The sequence below is a fragment of the Engystomops pustulosus genome, chromosome 6, assembly GCF_040894005.1.
Source record: "Engystomops pustulosus chromosome 6, aEngPut4.maternal, whole genome shotgun sequence".
Lineage (NCBI taxonomy): Eukaryota > Metazoa > Chordata > Amphibia > Anura > Leptodactylidae > Engystomops > Engystomops pustulosus.
In genome coordinates, this window is record NC_092416.1 from 165,849,313 (window position 1) to 165,876,344 (window position 27,032).

At 42.8% G+C, this 27,032-nt stretch overlaps 1 protein-coding gene across 2 annotated transcripts in view; it reads right to left on the reverse strand.

Moving 5' to 3' along the window:
• Positions 1 to 2,508: 2,508 nt before the first annotated feature.
• Positions 2,509 to 27,032, reverse strand: part of LOC140064906 (CMP-N-acetylneuraminate-beta-galactosamide-alpha-2,3-sialyltransferase 2-like) — a 48,143-nt gene continuing 23,619 nt past the window's right edge. For both annotated transcript variants that reach the window (XM_072112229.1, XM_072112230.1), the window contains 6 exons: positions 23,948 to 24,776; positions 18,518 to 18,711; positions 13,604 to 13,783; positions 8,123 to 8,168; positions 5,464 to 5,583; positions 2,509 to 2,754 (listed from right to left, as the gene is read on the reverse strand). In XM_072112229.1, the coding sequence (XP_071968330.1) occupies positions 2,587 to 2,754; positions 5,464 to 5,583; positions 8,123 to 8,168; positions 13,604 to 13,783; positions 18,518 to 18,711; positions 23,948 to 24,241 (1,002 nt within the window). In that variant the 5' untranslated portion in view covers positions 24,242 to 24,776 and the 3' untranslated portion in view covers positions 2,509 to 2,586. The remainder of the gene's footprint in view (positions 2,755 to 5,463; positions 5,584 to 8,122; positions 8,169 to 13,603; positions 13,784 to 18,517; positions 18,712 to 23,947; positions 24,777 to 27,032) is intronic.

The window sequence follows — 27,032 nt, forward strand, 5'->3', positions numbered from 1 at the left end:
CAAGAGCGTCTTTGGTTGCTAGGCTGCAAGGAAGTGACGCCCTACCTGTTAGTTTAAATATCAGGTGTGGACGCCACTTCATGGAGGCTAGAGAAAGCGCCGGACGGCGCGAAACGGCTGTTGCCTTGTGTTACCCCCTGTTCCCACCCCTACCCTGTCTTGCCTGTGCCACCATACTATTTATATGAAGACAAAATAAAGAAGAAGTTTTTATGGTGAGTGGCCGCGTTTCTTCTTTTTTCTTTCAAATGTGATTCAATGGACTGTTTTCTGCCATACGTTGAGCACCACCATTATACTTCTATCACAACGGACGTCATCTCAAGTTAATGCATCACTATATCCATATATTGCTGTAAAGTGTCCTAGATAGTGCCCTTTCTTACTCTTCTTTTTGCGGATACTGTTAGGTTGATTCGATTGTGAGCCCTGTGGGGACAGGGACAGATTTGGCAAACGCTGTGTAATCTGTGGGCGCTGTATAAATGAAGGAATTATTATTCTGGTGCTGTGTATATGTAGTTATTTTGGATTCTCTGCTGTATTTATATACAGACTTTGGTTCTTATGCTGTATTTATGACCTGAGTGAAGTTGCCCCCCCCCCTTCTTCAAATCAAGCAAAATTGGTGTCAAACGTTTGTGCTGGTTTGTGCAGCCGAAATTTTCGTTTGTGCCGCTATCGTTTTTAAGATATTGATGAAAGTTTCCAGAGGTCATCAGAGGTCAACCAGCCCCCCAACATTGCCCAAACCAAACCAAACTGGTGCCGAACAATTCTGCTATGTTTGTGCTGGTTTGTGCTGCTCAAATTTTGGTTTGTGCTGCTTTTGTTTTGTATAAATGAACAAAAAATTAAAGGTCAAAAGTTCAACCAGCCCCCCCCACATTAACCGAATCAAACAAAACTGCTGTCAAACGTTAGTGCTACATTTGTGCAGCAAAAAATTTCGCTTGTGCCGCTATCATTTTTAATGTATGTTCAGGTGTTTACATAGGTTAAAGGTGGTTAGGATGAACTGGTAAAAAACAAACATAGTGACACATCCCTGGTTTGATCACCAGATGGAGCTAGCAAACACATTTTACTTTGGAAGAAATGAACTCTGATTACCTCTGGAAAAAAGTATGAATATATTAAAAATGATAGCGGCACAAATGAAAATTTTTGCTGCACAATCCAGCACAAACGTAGCACTAACGTTTGACAACAGTTTTGTTTGATTCGGTTAATGTGGGGGGGCTGCTTGAACTTTTGACCTTTAATATTTTGTTCATATATTCAAAACAAAATCAGCACAAACAAAAATTTGAGCAGCACAAACCAGCACAAACGTAGCAAAATTGTTCGGCACCAGTTTTGTTTGGTTTGGGCAATGTGGGGGAGCTGGTTGACCTCTGATGACCTCTAGAAACTTTCAATATCTTAAAAACGATAGCGGCACAAACGAACATTTTTGCTGCACAAACCAGCATAAACGTAGCACAAACGTTTGACACCAATTTTGTTTGATTTGAACAAGGTGGGGGGGGCAACTTCACTCAGGTGTATTTTTATGTACTTACCTTAGTTCTGTTGCTGTATGTATGTAGTAATTTTTGTCCTGGTGCTGTGTTTGTTTATTGATCTTGGTTCTTGTGCTGTAATTATGTACTATGGTTGGTCCTGAGGCTGAATTTGTGTACAGGCTTCTGTAATTGTCATTATTTTGGTTCTGCTGCTGTTTTTATGTCCTTAGCTTGGTTCTGTTGCTGCATATATTTACTGAGCTAACGTCTGGTTCTTTATTTATGAATGCTTGACTCATTTAGCGCTACAGCAATCATGTGAATGATACACTTGATGTGAACACTGCAAGGCAGGCGCTATAGTGGCAGGGGATTTATTATATTTATATTATAGCATTTCCAGTTTTTAGGGTGCAATGACACATTGGGGCTTATTTACTAAGGGTCCCGTGGCTGCATTTCCGTGGGGTTTTCCAACATTTTCGGGGAACGCGCCGCTAGGACAGGGATTTAGAAGGGGATTGTGTCGCACGCGGATTTTGGTGCATCGGCACTGGCTTTCATGCGACACAAATTGGGGGACGATCCGACGGATTCGGAGAAACCGCAGGATTTAACTTAAAAATTGTGTCGCAAGACAAGCACTTACATACACCGGGAGGAAGATGACCTGATCGGGGAAGTGACACATACAGGACATCGGACACACGATCTAAGTGAATCGTGGCTTTCCAGTCGGACACTCCGGATCAGGGAACGCGCATGGACGGGTAAGTAAATGTGCCCCATTTTCATTTTACCCAGTATTAAAAATGCATCAACAATGTATTTAACAAATACATGTAAAAATTCTGTTTTTTGTGATATTCTAAAATGCTTGTACATCATGTGTAATCCTCTCATGTTATTAGGGTGTGTGCCTCTGCAATCAGCTCTGCCGGGACTTGCCCCATCACCTCAAATCAACTCTCTTTAGCAAAAATAGACCATGACACTCACATCATACATCTAGAGAATCTTTTTTATATTATCAAAGTAGAAAACATGATATTGTTCTGTGAATGTACAGACGAGTGAGTTATTTGTAGAACTTCAGTCTTCCTTCCTGGGCTAAGGCCTCTATGAGCTTCGACTCAAACTCTGCATTGTGAACACCAGTCCATCGGAACGCTCCGGCAAACCTGTTGTTTTCCCAGTAGTGGTGCCAGTTCCCTTTCTGGTCTGCACCGAAACCAAATACTGATATCTACAAAAATAAACATAAATCAATTACTGGCAAGATCATTAAATGTCACAATTATTTACATTGCTAGTTACCTACGGTATGTATGCGGAGCTTATCATCAGTCTCGAATCCTTATTTTATAGAAAATCTAACATCAAGTAGATAAATAAAGTCAATTGTTTACTTTGGAGGTTGTGGCTAAAGTTTAATATCGTGAAATGTTTCCAAATATGAAGAAACATCGTAATTAAACGAGATGTGGATTGTAATCTATAGACGTATATATCAGTATGTATAGTCCTTTTACATTGGCCAATAAATTCCAGCGGGACAGTCCCGGATTTCGGGATTACGGTATGGCCTGGGACATCAACTCTATCGGCGTCCTTCGGTCACCGATAGAGTTGAATGAATTTCAATGGTGATACAGAAAGCGGTCAGCGGTCAGCAGAATAAGGGGGCACAATACAAAGGCGGGCATAGAGGGGGGCATAATAAGGAATGGGAGCAGAAAGGGGGAGCACAAGAAGAGGGGATCAGAGGGTGGTATAGTAAGAAAGAGGAGCAGAGAGAGGGAACAGTAAGAGGAGGAGCAGATGAGGGGCATTATAAGGAAGGGGAGCAGACAAATGGGGACCAATCATAGGGACCAATCATTAACTATATACAGCCCCCCCTAGCAATAACTATATACAGCCCCTTATAATAACTATATACAGTCTCTTAGAATAACTATATACAGCCCCCTTATAATAACTATATACAGCCACCTATAATAGCTATATATAGCTCCCTATAATAACTATATACAGCCTCCTATCATAACTATATACAGCTCCCTATAATAACTATATACAGCCCCCCTATAATATCTATATACAGCCCCTATAATAACTATATACAGTGCCCTATAATAACTATATAAAACCCCCTATAATAACTATATACAGCCTCCTATAATAACTATATACAGCCCCCCTATAATATCTATATACAGCCGCCTATAATAACTATATACAGTGCCCTATAATAACTATATAAAACCCCATATAATAACTATATACAGCCCCCTATAATAACTATATACATCCCCCTATAATAACTATACACAGCCCCATATAATAACTATATATATATCCCCCTATAATAACTTTATACAGCACCCTATAAAAACTATATATAAAGCCGCCTATAATAACTATATACAGCCCCCTGTATTAACTATGTACAGACCCCTATAATAATTATATACAGCCACCTAAAATAACCATATACAGCTCCCTGTAATAACTATATATAGCCCCCTATAATAACTTTACACAGCCCCCTATAATAACTATATACAGCCTCCCTATAATAACTATATACAGTCCCCTATAATAACTATATACAGCCCCCTATAATAACTATATACAGCCCCCTATAATAATGATATATAGCCTCCCTATAACTATATACAGTCCCCTAAAATAACTATATACAGCCCCCTATAATAACTATACATCCCCTATAATAACTATACACAGCCCCATATAATAACTATATGCAGCCTCCCTATAATAACTATATACAGCCCCCTGTAATAACTATATACAACCCCTATAATAACTGTTTACAGCCCCCTATAATAACTATATACAGCCCCCTATAGTAACTATATACAGCCTCCCTATAATAGCTATACACAGCCCCATATAATAACTTTATATAGCCCCCTATAATAACTATATACAGCCCTCTGTAATAAATATAAACAGCCTCCTATAATGAATATATACAGCCTCCCGATAACTATATACAGCCTTCCTATAATACCCCGGGTGCCCCCCCTATAATCGGGCCCTGATGACATTTTTATTTATTTATTTTTTTGAAACTACATTTTATTTAATTTTCCAACATAAAATACAAAATATATAACAATAAAGTGTATAGTTTACAGATATGGTCAATGCTTTTATATGACTCATTACCAATTAACGTTTTTTATTATTTTTACACAACCAGTTAGAAAAATCCTTAAACCCAGAAAATTCCTCTGAAGGAAATCTACCATTAAAATCCATCATGATAAACCAGAGGCACACAGTAGGAGGGGAGATGTGCTCCTTGCACATTGTAACAGGCTTGGAAGCTACGGCTCTGTTAACACCCCCAAGAGCTCTTCGGGCTCATTAGCATAAGGTGATTTTAGAAGGAAGGAGGGCATGCATAATAAATATTAGAAGATTATAACAGTCACGGTGCCTGGATTTACGTGTCCCTGGTTTATCATGATGTAGATTTTCTTTAAAGGCCATCTACCAATAGGATGAAGGACTGTAAACCAAGCACACTGACATACTGGTGTGTGCCCCTTCTGGCAGGATCCACTATTCTTGTAGCTCTTTATGCCCCTGTTTTTAAGAAATAAAGGTTTTAAAAAATTATGCAAATGAGCCTAAGGGGCTCCAAGCTCCATTGGCATATATGGAGCCAGAGGCCTTGTGGTTAATTTTTTTTAAACAAGGTCCTAAGAAGATGAAAGAAGAGCAGATCCTGACAGAGGGGGCACACACCAGTATGTCAGTGTGATTGGTTTACAGTCCTTCATCCTGATGGTAGATGTCCTTTAAGAAAGGAAGAGAGCTGGGAGTAGCTCACAATTCTGCTGTGCAGAATTTACTTGAGATACACAATCTAGCCCCAGTTAACAGCCATACATTTATATATAGAAGTGGATCTACTCACATCATCACATATATGTAATGCAAAAAAAAGCGCCAGCATTCCAGTCGACGGATACTTTCCATGATGATTGGTCCAATTATCATGAATGTATTTAAAAAAGGCCGGATTAAATATTAACACCTGAAATGATATGTAGGGTATTACATGTTAGTACATGCTGCAATGATAAATGTGCCATATAAAAAATATTTTTAGTGGAAAAACTATCAGTGACCTAATTACTGGATATGTGATTGGTTGGGGTGCAGTTTAGGATTCTTATCTGTCAGGCTTATACTGAAGGGAACAGGAGCTGAGTCTGCAGCAGGCCTGGATGATGGCTCCATCCTGCATGTAGTAGTTCTGCAGGCAGCATTGCTGTAAGTGGGGCTACAGGGTGTTGCACCCCAACCACTTAATAATGACCTATGGTATTGATAGGAAACTTTTACAAAAAGAAGAAAGCTTCCACACCTCATCACAGACTCTCACATCATGGAGTGCTCCAGCAGCCACTGACTTTAAAGGGAACCTATCACCAGGGCCGGTTCTAGACAAAGTGGGGACCTGGGCAAAACTAAAAGTGGGGCCCCAAAATAAAACTATTTTATGACAAGCCACAGTCAGTAAGAGGCTCCCTTTAGTATGGTAAAACAAACTGTAATATGGGATAATTTTATAGTCGATAAACAGATGATAGGGAGATTGATGGGCAGCACGGTTGCTCAGTGGTTAGTACTACAGCCTTGAAGCACTGGTCAACATCTGCAAAGAGTTTGTATGTTGTCTGTGTGTATGTTGCGTAGGTTTCCTCCGGGTCCTCCAGTTTCCTCCCACACTCCAAAAAATTACTGGTAGGTTGAATAGATTGTGAGCCCCATGGGGACAGGGACCGATGTGACAAGCTCTGTGCAGCGCTGTGTAATCTGTGTGCGCTATATAAATGAAGAATTATTAATTATAATTATTATGATAGAACATTAATATGAAAGATGAAAGAGATGCAGAACATTAAAGTAGATGATATATACAGTAGATTATATATACAGGAGATGATATATACAGTAGATAGATATGAGAGATAAATACAGTAGAAGAGAAATAGAAGATTGATTGAAAAATAGCGAGATATATAAATGGTCAGATTATAGGAGATAGATAACTAGACAGATAGATGACAGATATATAGACAGGAGAGAGATGATAAGCATCTCTACCTGGGAATCCAACCAAGGGGTATTAAGCCTTTCACCGCCAGGCATTTCTAGATTTTTTGTCACTTTATTGACCAGAGCAATTTTTACAATTTTGACTTTTAAAAATAAAATCGAAATTACAGCTAAAAGAATTAAAGTAAACCCAACAAACCATTTAATTTCTGAAAGCAGACACTTGCCCCATTTTCAAAATTGCATTAAAGAGTTTATAGACAGAGGCGCCTTCATACAATTTTGATTCAAACTGAAACATTTTATAAAAAATACTTTAAATTTTACTTTCATTGCAAAAAATGTTCTCCAAACAGAACATATTTACCTTCACATCTCCTTAATGTAATAAATGGACATGTGTAGAGTTCACAAATGTCCCATATTGATATGTTCACATAAATAAATCACATACATAATATCACTAAAAACCTCACTTCTTTGTTCCTATGAAAGAATAGAGTCTCCTCTTTTATATGAATCTAAATTTGTGTTTCTAAGTGTCAGGAAAATGGAGATATTAACTGTTAAACTGCCGTTGGGAGTGATTTTTATATTTAAAAATGGCACCTGATATTCTCACTTTAAAGCTGAATATCTCTGGATCCATAGCACCTAGAAACAAAATTCAAGATTCATTTGAAAGAAGAGATTCACCCCTTGCCCACTTTGCCTACCCATAGCGCCGGCCCTGCCTATCACCAGAGACCTCATTTTCACTAAAGACAGATGAAGCCCATTACAGCTGCATTGCAAATATGCCCTTTTGCTTTCACAATACAATTGTGTGTTATAACTAACCTTGCAACCTGATCCTCTGTATAGTCCCAGGGTTGAATTTTGGTTTGGATGCATTTCAAAAAACAATATGTGACTTGTCTTTGTTGCAGACTGCTCAGCTCTCAGCCCCCATCTTTTGCTATTGTACAGCTCCTCCCTCCTGTTCCTTCACAGAGCTCACAGCCTGGGGAGCTGACATCAGTGGGTGACGGAGGAGCTGTACAGGAGCACAAAGGTGGGGGCTGAGAGCTGAGCAGCCTGCAGCACAGACAAGTCACATATTGTTTTTTTAAAATGCATCCAAACCAAAACTCAACCCCTGGGACTACACAGAGGATCAGGTTGCAAGGTTAGTTATAACACACAATTGTCTGTAGGGCCTAACTTGCTGATCGGTGGGGGGCTTAGTGATGAGACCACGTACCTCCTTCGGACCCATTGTCGCTCTGTCAGAGTAATGGAGCAGAAGGCCGTGTATGACCGTTCTGCTCCATTAACCTCTATGGAGCTGATGGAAATTGCTGAGCGCGCCGCTCACTGATCTCCTTCACCTCCATAGAGTTTAATAGAGCAGAACGGTCATGCATAACAAAACTTATGTTCATGGGAAAACCCTTATAATGTAAGGAGAGGAATAAAGAGCAGTCACAGAAGTTTTAGGAATATAAAGATTTGTTTTTAGTAGTACTTACCTTATCTTTATCTGCTCTAATAAACTGCTTCACTCTTGTGTATGTACTAAAACAGAGAAATAAACACAGAGCAAATTACAAAATATAATTAATAAGGGAGACTTAGAATAACATCATTACATCATTTCTAAACTTTTTATGGAGAATTTGCCTATTCAGGCCACATTTATAACTGTACGGAGACGGACCATGCATGCTCCCCTGGGGAGTCCTCGAAGGAGAACTTTGCTTCAGTGCTACATTGAAATGCAGTTCCCTGTATCAATGTATGACCTAAAAGAAGCCTAACAACATGATATGTAAAATGGTAAAAAAAGACATACTGATTGTTTATTACCCTCCATCATGTTATTAGGCTTCCTGAAACTCACTGATGAATGCAATGATGTATTGGGAGCTGCATTTTAGGGTAGAACTGAGGCCAAGTTTATCTAATCCTAATGTGGAAAACGTGTGTAGATTTGTCATATAATAGATAAAATGAAATATGTAAAAATAAAAAAGAAACAAAAAGGGAACATGTCGTAAGTATTTAAAGGAACGCTCCAGTCAAAGCTAATTCATTGAAAATCCATGGTGCAGGGTCTGAAGGGAGGAGCAGGACAAATTTTTATTGTACTCCTAGAACCTAGAGTCCTGTTCCTCCCTTTAGGACCTGCACAAAGTATAATTCAATGAATCGGCTGTTACTGGACTGTTCTTTTAAAGGAAATCTACCATTAAAATCAATCATGATAAACCAGGGACACTTAAAGGTCCAGGCACCGTGACTGATGTAATCTTCTTAATCTTTCCTTCTAAAACCAACCTTCCAAATTATGTTAATGAGCCAGAAGGGCTCTGGGGGGCATTACCAGATCCCCTCTGTTCTGTAGCTTCACAGAATGTTACACTGTGCCGAAGCACAGTGTAACAGTCACTTTTGGCTTTTGTAATTTGTGTTTGTCAAAGCTCTTGTTACAAACTGTTGCCCACAACAATACGACATTTAACCTGTGCTCATTTCTCATCATAAACTTACAAACAGTAATTATAACTACATTATTTCATACTAGCTAGAAGCAAAGTACAAATTTACAGGGCACCGAGCTCCAGACTTGGCATTGAGACCTTGATCTTTGGCCAGCTTCATCATTTCCTCTCTTAGGAAACACCCTGTATACATGAGGACTTAGTCATTAGGTTATACAACTATTTCATATCTATCAAACTTCTGGATTCCGATCAGATTGCTGTAGGGTAGCACTAAAATTTAATCAGTTTTATTGTTTTTTTTTTAACTATTTTATTCATGGTTACTTTTTTTTCTCCATTTGAAGATGTTGATTATGAATACTAGGAGGGCTCTCCTGACAGACATTGATAGTAGTGGATTATAATATAGACGGTTTGGGCAGTAGCCAAGGGGGCCCATGGCCACCCACCAAATTTTATACTGGGAAGGACCTTTACCCACGTAATCCTCATACATGTGTTTGTTCCTGCTTTCAATACAAAGGTCCTCTGAAGGTCCTCCAAAGGCAGAAGGGGCTCATCCTCCATTCCCCAAGAAGCTGATTCTAGCACCAGATGTAGGAAGTGATTCCAGATTTGTAGGGGCGATAATATTCATACAGTCTTAATCCACCTCTGATACCAGGACCTGTACTAATTCCCAAAGTAGGGGTCCTTCATCTAGTATAGCAGCCAATGTCAATAGAAAGGCGGTCACTCTAGTGCAGCTCTCACCATTTATGTCTACGAAAGCACCAAGAGCACTTGCTCAAATTTTATCAAATCATGGAAGTAAGTATTGTTGAGTAGAGTTGCCAATACGTTACTAGTAGAGATGAGCGAGCACTAAAATGCTCGAGTGCTCGTTATTCGAGACAAACTTTTCCCGATGCTCGAGTGCTCGTCTCGAATAACGAGCCCCATTGAAGTCAATTGGAGACCCGAGCATTTTTCAAAGGGACCATGGTTCGGGAATAAAATGTGTTAATTAATTGAAAAAGAATGTCTTCTCATAAGTTAGCAGATGTGAAGAACAATGAAGAATAGAATAAAAACAGTGAACACAGGATCATTTAAGTGAAAAACACAGTGAAAAACACAGTGAAGAATAGATTGCAGATGTTCGGCACATCTGCTTACTTGTCGGGAGATACGATGTCCCGGGATCCGCTGCTCTTCTTCCACTGAAGTCTCCCCGATCTCTCCGTGCTGCCCCATGTCTCCCTGCTGCCCGATGTCTCCCTGCTGCCCCATGTCTCCCTGCTGCCCCATGTCTCCATGCTGCCCCATGTCTCCGTGCTGCCCGATGTCTCCCTGCTGCCCGATGTCTCCCTGCTGCCCGATGTCTCCCTGCTGCCCGATGTCTCCCTGCTGCCCGATGTCTCCGTGTTGCCCCATGTCTCCGTGCTGCCCCATGTCTCCCTGCTGCCCGATCTCTCCATGCTGCCCGATGTCTCCCTGCTGCCCGATGTCTCCCCGTGCTGCCCGATGTCTCCCTGCTGCCCGATGTCTCCCTGCTGCCCGATGTCTCCGTGCTGCCCCATGTCTCCGTGCTGCCCCATGTCTCCGTGCTGCCCCATGTCTCCGTGCTGCCCCATGTCTCCCTGCTGCCCGATCTCTCCGTGCTGCCCGATGTCTCCCTGCTGCCCGATGTCTCCCTGCTGCCCGATGTCTCCGTGCTGCCCGATGTCTCCCTGCTGCCCGATGTCTCCGTGCTGGCCCATGTCTCTGTGCTGCCCGATGTCTCCGTGCTGCCCGATGTCTCCGTGCTGCCCGATGTCTCCGTGCTGCCCGATGTCTCCGTGCTGCCCGATGTCTCCGTGCCGCCCGATGTCTCCCTGCCGCCCGATGTCTCCCTGCCGCCCGATGTCTCCCTGCCGCCCGATGTCTCCCTGCCGCCCGATGTTTCCCTGCTGCCTGATGTCTCCCTGCTGCCTGATGTCTCCCTGCTGCCCGATGTCTCCCTGCTGCCCGATGTCTCCCTGCTGCCCGATGTCTCCCTGCTGCCCGATGTCTCCCTGCTGTCCCATGTCTCCCTGCTGTCCCATGTCTCCGTGCTTCCCGATGTCTCCCTGCTGCCCCATGTCTCCCTGCTGCCCCATGTCTCCCTGCTGCCCCATGTCTCCGTGCTGCCTCATGTCTCCGTGCTGCCCGATGTCTCCGTGCTGCCCGATGTCTCCGTGCTGCCCGATGTCTCCCTGCTGCCCGATCTCTCCGTGCTGCCGCTGCCCGATGTCTCCGTGCTGCCCGATGTCTCCGTGCTGCCCGATGTCTCCGTGCTGCCCGATGTCTCCGTGCTGCCGCTTCCCCGGTGTCTCTGTACTGCTCCCCGGTGTCTCTGTGCTGCTCCCCGGTGTCTCTGTGCTGCTCCCCGGTGTCTCTGTGCTGCTCCCCGGTGTCTCTGTGCTGCTCCCTGGTGTCTCTGTGCTGCTCCTCGGTGTCTCTGTCCTGCTCACCGTGTTCTTCAATGTGTTCTTCACACATATATATAGTTCTTCACATAGTATTTTGTTTGCACCGTTCCGCACGTATCTCCCGACAAGTAAGCAGATGTGCCGAACATCTGTAATCTATTCTTCACTGTGTTTTTCACTGTGTTTTTCACTTAAATGATCCTGTGTTCACTGTTTTTATTCTATTATGTCTCCCTGCTGCCCGATCTCTCCGTGCTGCCCGATCTCTCCGTGCTGCCGCTGCCCGATGTCTCCGTGCTGCCCGATGTCTCCGTGCTGCCCGATGTCTCCGTGCTGCCCGATGTCTCCGTGCTGCCCGATGTCTCCCTGCTGCCCGATGTCTCCCTGTTGCCCGATGTCTCCCTGCTGCCCGATGTCTCCCTGTTGCCCGATGTCTCCCTGCTGCCCGATGTCTCCCTGCTGCCCGATCTCTCCGTGCTGCCCGATCTCTCCCTGCTGCCGCTGCCTGATGTCTCCGTGCTGCCCGATGTCTCCGTGCTGCCCGATGTCTCCGTGCTGGCCCATTGTCTCCCTTCTGCCCGATGTCTCCGTGCTGCCGCTTCCCCGGTGTCTCTGTGCTGCTCCCCGGTGTCTCTGTGCTGCTCCCCGGTGTCTCTGTCCTGCTCACCGTGTTCTTCAATGTGTTCTTCACACATATATATTGTTCTTCACATAGTATTTTGTTTGCACCGTTCCGCGCGTATGTCCCGACAAGTAAGCAGATGTGCCGAACATCTGTAATCTATTCTTCACTGTGTTTTTCACTGTGTTTTTCACTTAAATGATCCTGTGTTCACTGTTTTTATTCTATTATGTCTCCCTGCTGCCCGATCTCTCCGTGCTGCCCGATCTCTCCGTGCTGCCGCTGCCCAATGTCTCCGTGCTGCCTGATGTCTCCGTGCTGCCTGATGTCTCCGTGCTGCCTGATGTCTCCGTGCTGCCCGATGTCTCCGTGCTGCCCGATGTCTCCGTGCTGCCCGATGTCTCCCTGCTGCCCGATGTCTCCGTGCTGCCCGATGTCTCCCTGCTGCCCGATGTCTCCCTGCTGCCCGATGTCTCCCTGCTGCCCGATGTCTCCCTGCTGCCCGATGTCTCCCTGCTGCCCGATGTCTCCCTGCTGCCCGATGTCTCCCTGCTGCCCGATGTCTCCGTGCTGCCCGATCTCTCCGTGCTGCCCGATCTCTCCCTGCTGCCGCTGCCCGATGTCTCTGTGCTGCCCGATGTCTCCGTGCTGGCCCATTGTCTCCCTTCTGCCCGATGTCTCCGTGCTGCCGCTTCCCCGGTGTCTCTGTGCTGCTCCCCAGTGTCTCTGTCCTGCTCACCGTGTTCTTCAATGTGTTCTTCACACATATATATTGTTCTTCACATAGTATTTTGTTTGCACCGTTCCGCGCGTATCTCCCGACAAGTAAGCAGATGTGCCGAACATCTGTAATCTATTCTTCACTGTGTTCTTCACTGTGTTTTTCACTTAAATGATCCTGTGTTCACTGTGTTCACTGTTTTTATTCTATTATTCATTGTTCTTCACTGTGTTTTTTTAATTAAATGCTCGATCTCGAGCCGGGGAAATACTCGTCCGAGCAACGAGCCGCTTCGAGTACCTTAATACTCGAACGAGCATCAAGCTCGGACAAGTATACTCGCTCATCTATAGTTACTAGTAATAACTCTGTGTCTGATACGATTGCTGTATGAGTAAGACTAAGGGTGATGACACACGTGGCATTTTGAGCAGTCCGTCAAAAAAACACATCTGTTTTTGACCAGTTTGAATTAAGATATTTGGTTAAACCTGTCAAAAACGGATGTGTTTTCAAAAAATGCATGCGTTTTTTGATGGACTGCTTAAAAAGGGTCCAAAATCACGTTCAAAACGCCACGTGTGTCATCACTCTTAGACTTTTGGGAAGCCGGGGAGCTCTGAAGATTCGGAAATAAGGGTCACTCTATGAGCCGTACGAGCCATTTATGACAATTAATTGTCTGTGTCATATGCCAGAACTTTACCACCTAGTAGTGAGTGGTTACTTACAACTTTATTTCCCCAGTTGAAAGAGCACTTGTAATCCATCTTAGGTCTTGTAGCTTGAAAGGGACCAGTACCAAGTGGACTCCATTTGGAAGGTGCACAGCACTTTCCGGATACATAAAATGGTGGGTCGTCCTGGAGCCAACATCCACTTCAAAACCAGAAGTACGAGCCCCATTCATTCTGTTAAAACACAGAACAGAAGCGGTGAAATGCACTCTAATATACAATATAAAAATAGTATTGAAAAAAAATCTAAAAAATCAACATATGGATAAACAGAGCTTGAGTGATCATGGTTAGAATTAGACTGAATTTCATATTAAAGTAATTGTAACTTTTAAGAATAAGAAAATCAACCATAAATTCCTGTTTTGTGGAGATCACTTTGCAGCAATGAGCTTATTATTATTATCATGATCATGAATTTACTACCTAAATTCCTTCTTTATTTTGCCATGAGCTGGATTTCTCCTGTAACACCCATTCTCAGCCTCCATGTCAATTATTTATGTAGTGTGAATGGATTTTGAGCAAACACGGTGACTCATGTACTTCCATTAGTCCTTTCATCTGAGGCATTTCCCTCATCCAGACTTGTAATAAGATGCAGGACTGAAGGTGATACATGGCACTTTAACATCTTTCATCGCTACAGTAACTGCTATGTCTTCACAGCATGAACATTAAGGTACAGTTTTTACCAATGTAAGGGTCGGGGCCTGGAAATTTACAAATTTTGTTCATCTGTGCAACAACTGAGAGGCTATAGGACTGTGAGACGGACGGGCCTGTAAGAGTCAACTTTTATACCTCGGTTTTAGAATAGAGAGCCTTTAGCTATCACCTGTCTAATGTGAGTGTCCGCTGTAGCTGTGGAGACAGAAGTCTTATGTTCAGGAATGGAGGTCAATGAGGGTCATTTACTAAGGGCCTGAATTGCGTTTTTACGGCGGGTTACCCGAATTTTTCCGTTTTGCGCCAATTTTCCCTGAATTGCCCCAGGTTTTTGGCGCACGCGATCGGATTGTGGCGCATCGGCACCGGCGTGCACGCGACGGAAATCGGGGGGGCGTGTGCCGAACGAAAACCCGACGGATTTGGAGAAACTGCCGCATTTAAAAAAAAAAAAAGTGTTGCTGGACACGCGCTTACCTGCACTCGGCCCGGCTTGGTGAAGTTCAGTGCATTCCGATGAACTTCAGCGCAGCAGAGACACCTGGTGGACATTGGAGGAACTACCTTAGTGAATCGCCAGAAGACCCAAATCCACCGCCCTGTACTTAATGTAATCTCACAGCAGCAGAAAAGGTTTCAGCGCACAGTAACATTCTGTGAAGCTACAGTACAGAGGGGCTCTGGTAACAACCTCTAAGTCCTTCTGGCTCACTAGCATAATTTTAAAAGTTGATTTTAGAAGGAAGGGGGCCATGAATAACAAACCACAGCCACAGTCTTAGGCTCCAGGGGTAGTGAACCCACTGGATCACTGCGGACGATGACGTAAGCCGACACCAGAGTGTAAGTGGCACCCGGTTTTCACCAGAGCCCGCCGCAAAGTGGGTAGGACTTGCTGCAGTGTGGTACTACCAGGTCCTTCCACAGGTGCAACTTTGTCCGTGGTGGCTGCCAAGGCGAGGTACAGAAAAAGAAGGCAAATTCTTGGTAGGGAACAGGCAGGAGGTCAAGACAGGCGCCATAGGTTCAGGGTCATAGGCAGAGCAGAAAGTCAGGGCAGGCAGAGGAGGAACATAAATGGGAACAGGTCTGGGGTCACAACGGGAAATCTCACTAATCGCAAAGGTAAGGGGGAAACAAGCTTTTTGTAAGGCTGTGAGGCACAAAGATCCAGCAGAGAGTGCAGGAAGAGGCCAGTTTAAATAGCATTGTGGGAAATTGCCAGTGCCAATTAATGGCGCACTGGTCCTTTAAATTTGCTGATGCTGGCACGCGTGCCCTAGGAGCCAGGGATATGCTCACACAGCCGACGGACCGGAAGCAGGGACGGGGACAGGTGAGATGCGTGGGCGCTGCGATATGGGTCACGGGAGCACCCATGACACATGGTGCCTGGATCTACAAGTAAGTGTCCCTGGTTTCTCATGATGGATTCTGATGGTAGATTTCCTTTAAGAAGTAATGCAAACTTTGATAGAATAACCAAGAGTGAAGTGAATTTACATCAATGTAGATGATTCTTGTCCATACCAAGAATCAGGCCACGTGTGCTGTGATACCCCTTCATCTTAATGGGCGAATCAGAGTGTAAAAAAAGGTGCGAAAGTCCACAAAAAAGTTGTGTATGCTCAAAATTTTACAGAATGTTCATTATTTGCCTAGTGCGTATTTACCATAGACATCTACAATATGGCAGTGATAAGGGGCTGAACTAGTGGACAGTTTGTCTGTGACATTGCTAAATACTACATGGCGTAGAATTATACCAAAATATCAGATGTCAGCAGAAATTTCTTGTTATTTCCTTATTTTAGTGATTCCTAACTCATTGTGGAGCGACTGACATCAGTCCTATGGATAGGGCCTAACTTGTTTGGTGGGAAAACTTCTTTAATATTACTTAGTCTTGGAAATAAACCAGAACATTCCCACCTCTGTGACTTATAAGTAATAATTATGATGAAGATCCAGCTAAAAAGAGGTGCAGATATTTCATTACTATACTACTGCCACACCAGAGGCTCCTCTTCATTACAGAACTGCTCAAATAGTTGTGGTGGCAAACCTATGGCATGGGTGTCAGCGGTGGCACTCCGAGCCTTCTCTCTGGGCACACGCCCTGCCAGGACCTTATGTTGGTATTATATGCTTGAATTCATAAGGCGCTGGCAGGGTGATTGTTCATGGACAGATAGAGATCACATGACCCTTCATCTGCGGTTATTTTATGGTCAGGAATCTCTGACTGATGAGGTAAAATACAGGAGGCTTCACTTTACTTATCAAGAAATCAGAACAGAACTATTAATAGATGTATATTGGTACATTTCTAATATCATGCCCCCCACACATACACACACATTACAAAAAACATGAGGTAAAGTGACAACCCCAGGGAGGCGCAGATAGGGACAGATTATTATTGGTGCTGATCCATGACCCACTATTCTTTCTAGACTTAAACTCTAATGTTACTTAGGATTTTCACCCCTTTCAATGGTAGTGGATGTCTTGGTTTGAGGGAGACTAAATTTATTTGAAAAAGGCAGGAAGGAGCACAAAACTATAGGGGACAGGAAGAGGGCACAAAATTTGAGAGGCAGTACTGACACTGGAGAGTGGAGGCACAAACTTACGTGTGTACTAAGGGGGGGGGGTGGCAATAATACTTATACTATAGGTGTAGTTAGGAAGCACAGAATAGTTTTCACTATTACTATTTACTAATACTAAAACCCAGCTTAAATCATGTTGCTACTTTGCGATGAGCAAGTGAGTTTTGGAGTGTGATTTGGGCACTTGGACTCTGAAAGGTTTGGCATCACTGCCCTAAAAATCCTCTTAGAGGCTTACATTTCATGGAATCTTAAAGAAAACCTACCATTTGAATTCAAGCGTTTCGAAGAAAACATACCTTGAGAATGCTGTAGCTACACTGATGCACAAACAAATCTTGTTTAATCTCTGAGCTCAGTGGTTTTGCTGAAAAAACAATTATAAAATTATGATAATGAAGCTCTGGCTCCCCACTTTTCCTTTCACATTAAGTATGCACTGCACCAGAGAATGTTGTAATCACTGTGTTGTGCCTGATAGGCAGAAGTAATCAATCGCTGCACCATCCCCCAGCTGCTGAGTCATCCAGCTCAGGTTGATTAGTTCTGTCTGGACTGTTCAGAAAGCTCTGTGTAATGTGTTTATCAATGGCAGGCTGAAGCAAGGTCCTGAATGTTATACTTAATTGAGCAAAACCACTCAGCACAGGGGTCAAACAAGATATGTGTCTGCATCAATGTATTCCCAAGGTATGTCATAATGCATGAAATCAAATGGTAGGTTTCCTTTAAATACAGCATGGAGGGGGGCTACTTTCTTGAACTTCTTTGTCTGTTCATCCTTAGGCCTCATCTACAGGACCATGTGCTTTGGCCATGGCCGTTGTGTGTATGAGAGCTTAGAATGCTGTAGGATGTTTTTATACTCGTAGTTACTGTCACGGGTTCGCTCCTACAACCCACGACCCGGGTCGAAGGCGCACCCGTGCTCCTATATGTGTCCCTGGACCCCACATGGTGCTTTTCTCTCCTCGTTCCAACGCTGGCTCCGGCAGTCCGGTGTGCCGATAATTGCCACTGGCCGGCTGCCAATCCTGATAAATTCTCAGCCCCTTCCTGTCTTCCCCGCCGGATCTTTGTGCCTCGTTTCCATTGAGAAAGCTTGTTCCTATATCCTCCGCGTTCCGTTCCTGATCTCGCTCCTCTGCTGCCTGTCCTGACCTTCCGCTATGTCCCTGACACTGATCCCCTGCTCCCTGTCTCGACCTACCTGACCATGAGTTTGCCTTATGACTCTGTACTACACCTTGGCCGCCACTGTGGACAAAGTCGCACCTGTGGAATGACCTGGTGGTACCACGCCGGAGCAAGTCCAACCCGCTTTGCGGCGGGCTCTGGTGAAAACCGGGTACCACTTAAACTCCGGTCCCAGGTGTTGGCTTACGTCATCGTCCGCGGTGGTCCAGAGGATTCACTACCCCTGGTGCCTGACGGTTACGTTGAATAGTAATAATGAGATCCCAGCTTTGGATTTTTTATATACATTATAGGACAGAACTATAACCTTACAATCCTGTAGTCTTTACATTGAGTACAACTGATTTATACCTTATTTATACCTTAAACTAATGTGTCAACTACAAGGTTTTTTTTTTAATTAATGATAAATAAACTGGGAAAATACCTGATAATGAAATTATGCAAATCAATTTTTTCCCCGTGACGTGATCCTCTGAGATTACCAGAATTTCCCACCACAGCACAGCTTCGGCACGGCCGGTTGTAATGTTCTTCATATGGGTTCCCACTTTGAATAACTTGAAACAGTTGCTCCAGGACCCAGGGGATGTGACTTGCATTGTTTAACCCTTGAAGATGCTAGAAAACCAGCAACAAAAAGTTCAATTATATTATATGAATACTAACCAGAAAATTAATAAAAACACTATTTTATAGAAAAGATAGCAAGCACTTTTCTGCATATTTGCACCTGGAATACATATTTGTTTTGTTGCTTGGCCTTAAAGGGGATTTCCAATCTCTGACCTCATTGGACCTGAACCTAACTTAAGAACGGAGGTCCCCAACCAACCAAAACTGATGTTTGTCCACCCATTGGGCGGTTTAGACATTTATAGCACATCCTGGCTATTCAGACAGTCGACACAGTAAACTTTTTGTTATAAATCCTTTTGCATATTTAGGTCAATTAGTATTTTCTCAAAAAATTTGTTCTTATTGATTAGGTCTTGATTATCCAACGATAACACATTTATGATACCATTATAGCTGGACAAGTTCTATATAGATGAAAAGTGGACCTCAGCTTCATTTAGGTCCAATGATAGATGCAATTATGGTTCTGCTAGAAACAAGCAGAGAAAGATACTAAATAAATGAACCCAAAATTGTCTATATAGTGGGATTTTAATGCTACACTAGCGAATGTGTCTATCTTCAGGTCTGCCCCAGTTTCTTTGTATCCGCTCCCCATGCTCCTCTATTCAGATGTGAATTATTGAAGCCTGCTGGCAGTCACAGAGCTTCATGGAAGGCTTTAGAGAACAAATCAAAAGGGTTTTCTTGTAAAAGCTCTAACTTATTCTGAAAAATACTGAGCCGCAGGCTGAACTATATCTTTATAATCTGTTCAGTGTTTTGTACCATTGACAATTACAAGATCTGATGAAAGATTTAACATGTGGTGGTAAATACACGGAGCCAGGATGCTAAATGCAAACCACAAAATTCAGATCTTTATTATCTTAATTTGCTAAATGTTTTTACAGCTTATGGCAGTGGTGGCGAACCTATGGCACGGGTGCCAGAGGTGGCACTCAGAGCCCTTTCTGTGGGCCCCCGGGCCATCGCCCCAGCACACCAGACAAGACTCAAAGAATCCTCCTGCAGTTCCAAGCAACTTAAAAGATGCTGCTTTCAGTGATATTTTGATACTTACTTCGCTACTTGGGACTGTAGGAAGAGGAAGAATAAGACAGGGTTGAATTATTTTTGGAGGACCTCCTGCTGGCCCACGATTCTCTGTGTACAGAGGGACCCTGGAAAGAAGCTAAAATTATGCAAATTTTCCATCTTTCTACTGTGTTGCTGCCCTCAGGAGGCCAATATGATTTAAAGTTGTTGAAGAACAGGGAGCAATAAGTTACTGCTTTAATTTTTGGTTGGCACCTCGCGATAAATAAGCAGGGTTTTGTGTTGCAGTTTGGGCACTCGACCTCTAAAAGGTTCGCCATCACTGGCTTATGGTTTCCGCAACACAACCGAAATGCGCCAGTAACAAAGTCATGACATTTGGGAGAACTTAACTTTTGCATTGCAAAGACCGAAGAAGGCACCAGATTTCATAGAAAACAAGTGACCTGCTGAAGACCCTGCAGAAGTGTGTGCAAACAGTATTATCATCCAAAGGAAAGTAACTTCCAGCTTTCCCACCTCAACGGAGTAGTCTCCCACACTAAACCATCTCCACGTGCACATGACCAACACTGGATGAACATGTGCAGCAATCAGCAGAGGAAGACAAAGTCCAGCAGCAGTAGAGAACTTCTAAAATCCAATTTCTTTTATTATCTCATATAAAACCCATACAGATAAGCAAATCACATGTTGACGCGTTTCGGACAAAAGTCCTTACTCATATTATAATTACTCATAACTCCCATCTGTATGGGTTTTATATGAGATAATAAAGAAATTCGATTTGAGAAGATCTCTACTTCTGCTGGACTTTGTGTTCCTTTGCTGATATCATGCACAACAATTGTTATATCTGTTCCAGAATCAACCTCGGTCAATAAGGTGTTCTGCCTTCACTAGTGGGAACACTGGTCGGTTTCTTCCTAGCAGGTTTGATTAATTATGCTCCACACCCAGCAGAGTCCTTTCTGGTTCATCAACAGTTACTGCTGTGATGGACAGAATCCTTATCCTATCAGGGTTTGTACCAAGATTATGACATCACATCAAAGGCCCTTAGAATCAATACTCAGCATTTGTTATAGTTCAAACTTGACCAAGCGTCTGCTTACATCTAGTATCTTCTGACCCCTTGGCTTGTCTTTCTGGTTATCCCTTTGTCTATCAATTTGGTACTTTGTTTTTCTCTAGATTTCTGACTCAGCTCTGACTTCTCTTAATAGTTTGTCTTGTCTTCGTCAGTTGCTATTATTTATAGTTAAGCACATAATGGCCACCGCCTTGGGTGGTTTCGATTTGGAAAGTTCTGGTGGGTTTAGGGTTAGGGCTTACAGTTTGTGCTTGTCTATCTGTTCCCAGTCAGCCCCGTTACAGCAATATTTAAAGAGCTTCTGCCATTTAAGATAATTCCTGATAAAGAATGTTAGAGGAATGTTGTGAATAATGTTCTAATGCACTTTAATTAGAAATTCTACTTAGTTTGTAAAGTAACAGGCTGCAAAGTGACCCTTCAATCTCTCAGTTGATAAGGGAAATCTGTATTCCAGTCAAACTATGGGCCTCTTTCTGCACTCCCTGTGTTTCTTTACATACCTCTTAACAGTAAGTATTAACCCTTTCTGCTCTCTCCCTGTTTTCAGCATTATTTTACAACAGAATTCTTTTACTCCTTCTCCCTGTCTCTCACTTTGAGCTAAACAAGGAGAGACGTGCTGAGGGATTTATAGGATATTCTATTGCAAAGTAGTGCTCATAGAATACTACAGCCAGGCAGAGAATGGAAAGGGTTAAAACTCAATGCTCTGAGTTGAATTAAAAAAAACACAGGGGAATTAGATCTAATCCTGGAGTCCGTTTCCACAGACAGACACTGTATAGGCTGGACTAGGGATTTTACATCACAAGAGAGAGATAAAAGCTGTTACTAAGAGATGAATTTCGAGCCTGATTTTCTTTTACAAAATAAGTAAAAATGTATATTAGAAAAATGTTTGAAAAACTTCTGCCTAACATATAAAATATGATCTCAAACATTTTTTTTTATATATTTTAAATATAGCGAGGCATTATATGTGAAATTGCCATGGAATTCCATGGATAAAAATATAAGTAGATTACCGCAGTCATAGGGGGTCATTTACTAAAGGCCCAAATCGCTATTTTTCGTCAGTTTCCCGAATATTACCGGTTTGCTCCATTTTTCCCTGAATTGCCCCGGGTTTTTCGCACACTCGATCGGATTGTGGCGCATCGCCGGCGGCATGCACACAACGGAAATCAGGGGGGGCGTGGCCGTCGGAAAATCCGACGGATTCTGAAAAAAAGACGTATTTTTTTTAAAAAAAGTGTCGCTTGACACACGCTTACCTGCACCCAGCGTAGGATGATGAACTCCGGCGAACTCCGGCGGACTTCAGTGCAGCAGCGACACCTGGTGGACCTCGGGCGCACTACCTTAGTGAATCGCCAGAAGACCCGAATCCTCGACGGAGAACGCGCCACTGGATCCCGACAGGACCAGGTAAGTAAATGTGCCCCATAGTGTCTATGAGTAAGTGTCCCTGGTTTATCTTTATGGATTTTGATGGTAGATTTCCCTTAAACTTTCCAGAAGGCAGAGATGGTACAGTCTCTAGCTGCCCAAGTGATGCTATGCTCAGGCATCATGGGATTTATAACAACACAGAACAATCACAAAGATTCCAGATGATGTTTCTTTCATGGGCCAGTGTGGTGGCATCATCCAGAAAATCAACTTTGAAGTGAATAACATGGGGAGGAGTATCTATTACTGAAGTCAAGCTCTCCCTGTTTCAGAACACCCTTTCCTATAAGATTAGCATCATAGGGCAAATTTCAGAAGAGCTTGTTAGTGATGTCCTTTGATTCAGCAACATCATTTACAACGAATGGGACATTCTAGGGTTGGGAAAGCTTGACTTCAGTGCTAAACTCTTCGCCAGAAATGACTTTATACAACCAATTTACATCTCACTAGAAAGTTAATTTTCAAAATGAAGCCACCGAAATGGACCATGAACCAAATAGGATCTCGAAAGTGTTGGAAATCAGATGCTGGACTTTTTCCACTAACATACCTCAGGTCTACCAGCAAATATAGACTTCACTCTTAAAGGCCAGGCTTAGGGTGCATTAACACGGCCGTTATGGGGACCGTGATCTGGTTGCATGATTTGCGGCTAGATCACGGCCCCCATAGACCTCTATGGTTCCAGGTGACGGTGAGCTCACAGTGTGTCACCGTATTGTCAGTGAGTCGGGCGTTCGTGCCGCAAAATATAGGACTTGTCGGAAGATTTGTGACGCAAACACCCATCTGCCTATGGAAGCTCAACCCTACCACCTCCTCCTCCCGACCCCGTGCTCGCCCCTGATAAAGACCGGGCAAGCACTTAAGCTGTAGTACAGAGCTTTTACATTTATGATTTATGCTTTATACTATCAATATAAAACCTTTGGGGCTCTGATTGCTGAAATAGGAATTCCTACTAAGTGCAACATTGGCAGAACTAATTATTATGCCAAATGCAGAACCTCACTGCACTGTGTATTATGGAAAAGGCAACATGCTCCACCGCCGCTGTCCATACTCTAGGCCGGTGGTGGCGAACCTATGGCACGGGTGCCAGAGGCGGCACTCAGAGCTCCTTCTGTGGGCACCCGGGCCATCGCCCCAGCACACCAGACACGACTCAAAGAATCTTCCTGCAGTTCCAAGCAACTTAAAAGATACTGCTTTCAGTGATATTTTGATACTTACTTGGCTACTTGGGACTGTAGGAAGAGGAAGAATAAGACAGGATTGAATTATTTTTGGAGGACCTACTGCTGGCCCACGATTCTCTGTGTACAGAGGGGAACTGGAAAGAAGCTAAAATGATGAAAATTTTCCATCTTTCTACTGTGTTGCTGCCAATATGATTTAAAGTTGTGGAACAGGGAGCAATAAGTCACTGCTTTAATTTTTGGTTGGCACCTCGCGATAAATAAGCAGGGTTTTGTGTTGCAGTTTGGGCACTCGACCTCTAAAAGGTTCGCCATCAATACTCTAGGCATATCACAGAAGATTCTTTGCCTGGAGAATCCCTTTAAAGTGTAGGATACGTGCAAATACTTAATAACTATGAGGAGCAAAACCTTGTTCAGTTATACTCACCAGCCACCATTTCAGAACATGGATGGGTATGACCTGATCCTTTCTTACTAGTAAAGGCTCAATAGATCCATTAAAATGTTGCTCAAACCATGGAGTCCTTAGGGGCTTCGGCTTACACAGTCCACACATGCAAACATTCTTATCAAATGCATCTACAGAATCCACTGGATTTGAGTAGTCTGGGCAGAAATAGATGAAATAGATCAAGAAGGCAACGGCACAGAGAAGAGGTGGGATCCATACTGTCCTTTTCGGGTGGGTTAACCGGTACTGCCACCGAATACAGAGCATCATCGCAACAAGAAGACTTGTCCTCTAGGATTGAAGAAGGTTTAAAGACTTGTCATGGTAATGAAATGTAGCATGATATCTGTTGTATCTTATCCATGTGATGTGCCGGGGATGACGATCAATGTAATACTTTGCTTGGACAATATCTTAGTTGATCTTCCGCCTAACATAAATACTGCTTAGGTAAAAAATATTTATGGAGCCTCGTGAGGTAGAGCTTGGTGACTGAACAGTCCATAATATTGGCAAAAATCACAGCTTACTCCATGCATCCAAAATCAAAAAGAATCTTGGGGGAACTTTACTCCAAAAATATTTTGCTTTGGATGTAAAATACAATAAATAAGCACATATATCTCTTAAAACAGGTCCGATGGAAAATAAAATGGACTCATCCCATTTAGGGATCGGTAGACCATGTGGCGTTAGACTATCGTCAACGGTAATTTCAAATAAGGTCCCAAATTTGTTAATCTGAAATAATTTTCAAGTTCTTCATATCTTTATGTGGAAGTTCTTGGAATAGTCTTGGAAGATTCTGAAAGATAATGAAGACCTATGATTTAGAAGGCTGTAAGCATTGAATAAAGACTAGAGAAAGTGAAGGAAGAGGGTGTTATAGCGATCACCTAACGATCCATCCATATGCATTAGAACACTTACTTTGTAATAAGCTATTACAGTGAAACCTGCAGACCACCTCTATGAGAAGACCTCTCCCTTATCTAGACTTGGCTTCTTTCACCAAATTTTCCATATGTTACACAGAAGATTTTTTTAATGGCCTTTTTGGGTGGTCAAAGAGGTTTCACAGTATATACAAAAACAAAAACAAAAAAACACAATAGTAATAATATTCTGGAAAAAACCTATGACTAGGCATATATACCTTATTATATATGTCTCCATCCTTACAATTGATGAAAGGCTCTGCTCAGGCTCAGGTTCAGGTTCACCGAGTTATGCCGAACTTTGAACATAAGATCCATTTCAGGTGCTCTTTGAAGCTGCCAGCATGCGTGTCGCTATTTTCCCTAAAATTGTTGATCAAACTGCTGGCATTTTATAACCACCAGCTGCTTTGCCAGCAGAATTTAAGGGGTAAACACCTGTGACTGGTGTCAGTGGGGGTGAGCCTAAATGCCAATCTGGAACTTCTGGCGGAAGTCCAAGTTCGAAAACCCAAACTCGCAATGTTCAGCACAGACCCGAACATTGTGGTTAGGGTCCATATGTTAACCCCCTAGTGATGTTTACACAATAAACATCATTTTACCCCCTTACTTTACAATTTTACTTAGTGTGATTGCTTTTTTAGCTCCTATCACTCCCTGATGGTCAGTGCAAAACTCCAGAGTGTGGACAGGGACTCTCTAAACACACACTTCATGATTCCTCTGTGCTATGATATGTTGTGTGCTGACAATGTGCTTAGATTATGAGGGTACAGGTTTATATACACTTTCATTTAGCTTCTGAACATTCACTAGTATCTGATACATAGAAAGAGAGATGAGACAAATCAGAGATGAGATGATGATATCCATAAGATGCATATAACACACAATGACACTCTTAACTCTGCTACATCTGAACAAACACTGTCAGCTCTGTTTACTTGATACAAAGACACTACAGGTTGCAGACAGGAAAATCTATTCATGAGAAAAATATGACCTGCCCGACCCTAAAGTCAGAAGATTAATGGGCAACTGATATTGTATACACCAGGACTGATAGAGACAGGTTGGAATTATATCTGTGAAATGTTGCATTTTTATAAATAACAGTGAATTAGAGAATGTGTTATTTAGTTATCCTGAGTACATTTAAGAAACTTGTCTTCGTAGGAATACCCCTTTAAGTCTAGTCCTTACCTTTCCTATAACTCATGACTAAAGCAGCAGAAAATTAAAAAATGCGCTATTTTAACCAGGTTCCCAGGATTGGTTATAAGTGCCTAATCACTGATGGTCCAAGCAATCAGCAGAATGTGAGTGATAACATTAGTGTGCTCCATTCACTTTCCATGGGAAAGCTGGGTACAGTGTTCAATCATTATATGTGGACTCTGTATCTGTAGATGTATGGAGTCAGACGTGCTGCTAACTGCACCACTGCACATGCTAAGTTTCAGTGTGATTGTGTCCCAGACCTGAATGATTGGGTAATAAATGATTGGTTGCATTTTGGGGACTGTAAAAAGCCGTACACCCCTTAAAATAATCTCATTGTGCAAAAACCTTGGGAAATGTAAGTGTTTTCTTCATCCTTCTCCAGCCTCCCATGTCACCAGACGTGGGAGGACAGGGCTGTGTAATGTTCTACATTCCTGGCAGCCTGTTGTTAAACACAATTTATGGAGCTATTCAGCGTAACATTTCAGAACGTTTGGACATCACAGCTTTGCCACTTAAGGGAGAAGTACAAGGAAAATAGAGAAAGTAGTAGGGTTTATAAAAGATGAATAAAGCACAACGATAGATGGGAGGTGATGGGAGGTGCCATGGAGGGGGGATAAGGTAAGTATAAGCTCTTTTATTATGTTAAGCCACCCCTTGCGAAGATACTAAAAAGAAAAATACCGGTAGTCAGTTTAACCCCAAAAAATTGCAGTCCCATACTGTACGTGACCAGGTTTACTATAACACCATTCGCTGCCATTGTTCTGCAATTTAATGCAGATTCCACATCTTCAGTTCTGCATAAATGTCTCAAATCCTCATTGTAACTGACAAAGAAAACTTATCTATATAAATATATAGTCGGTCATCATAAAGAAAAAAAAGTTATG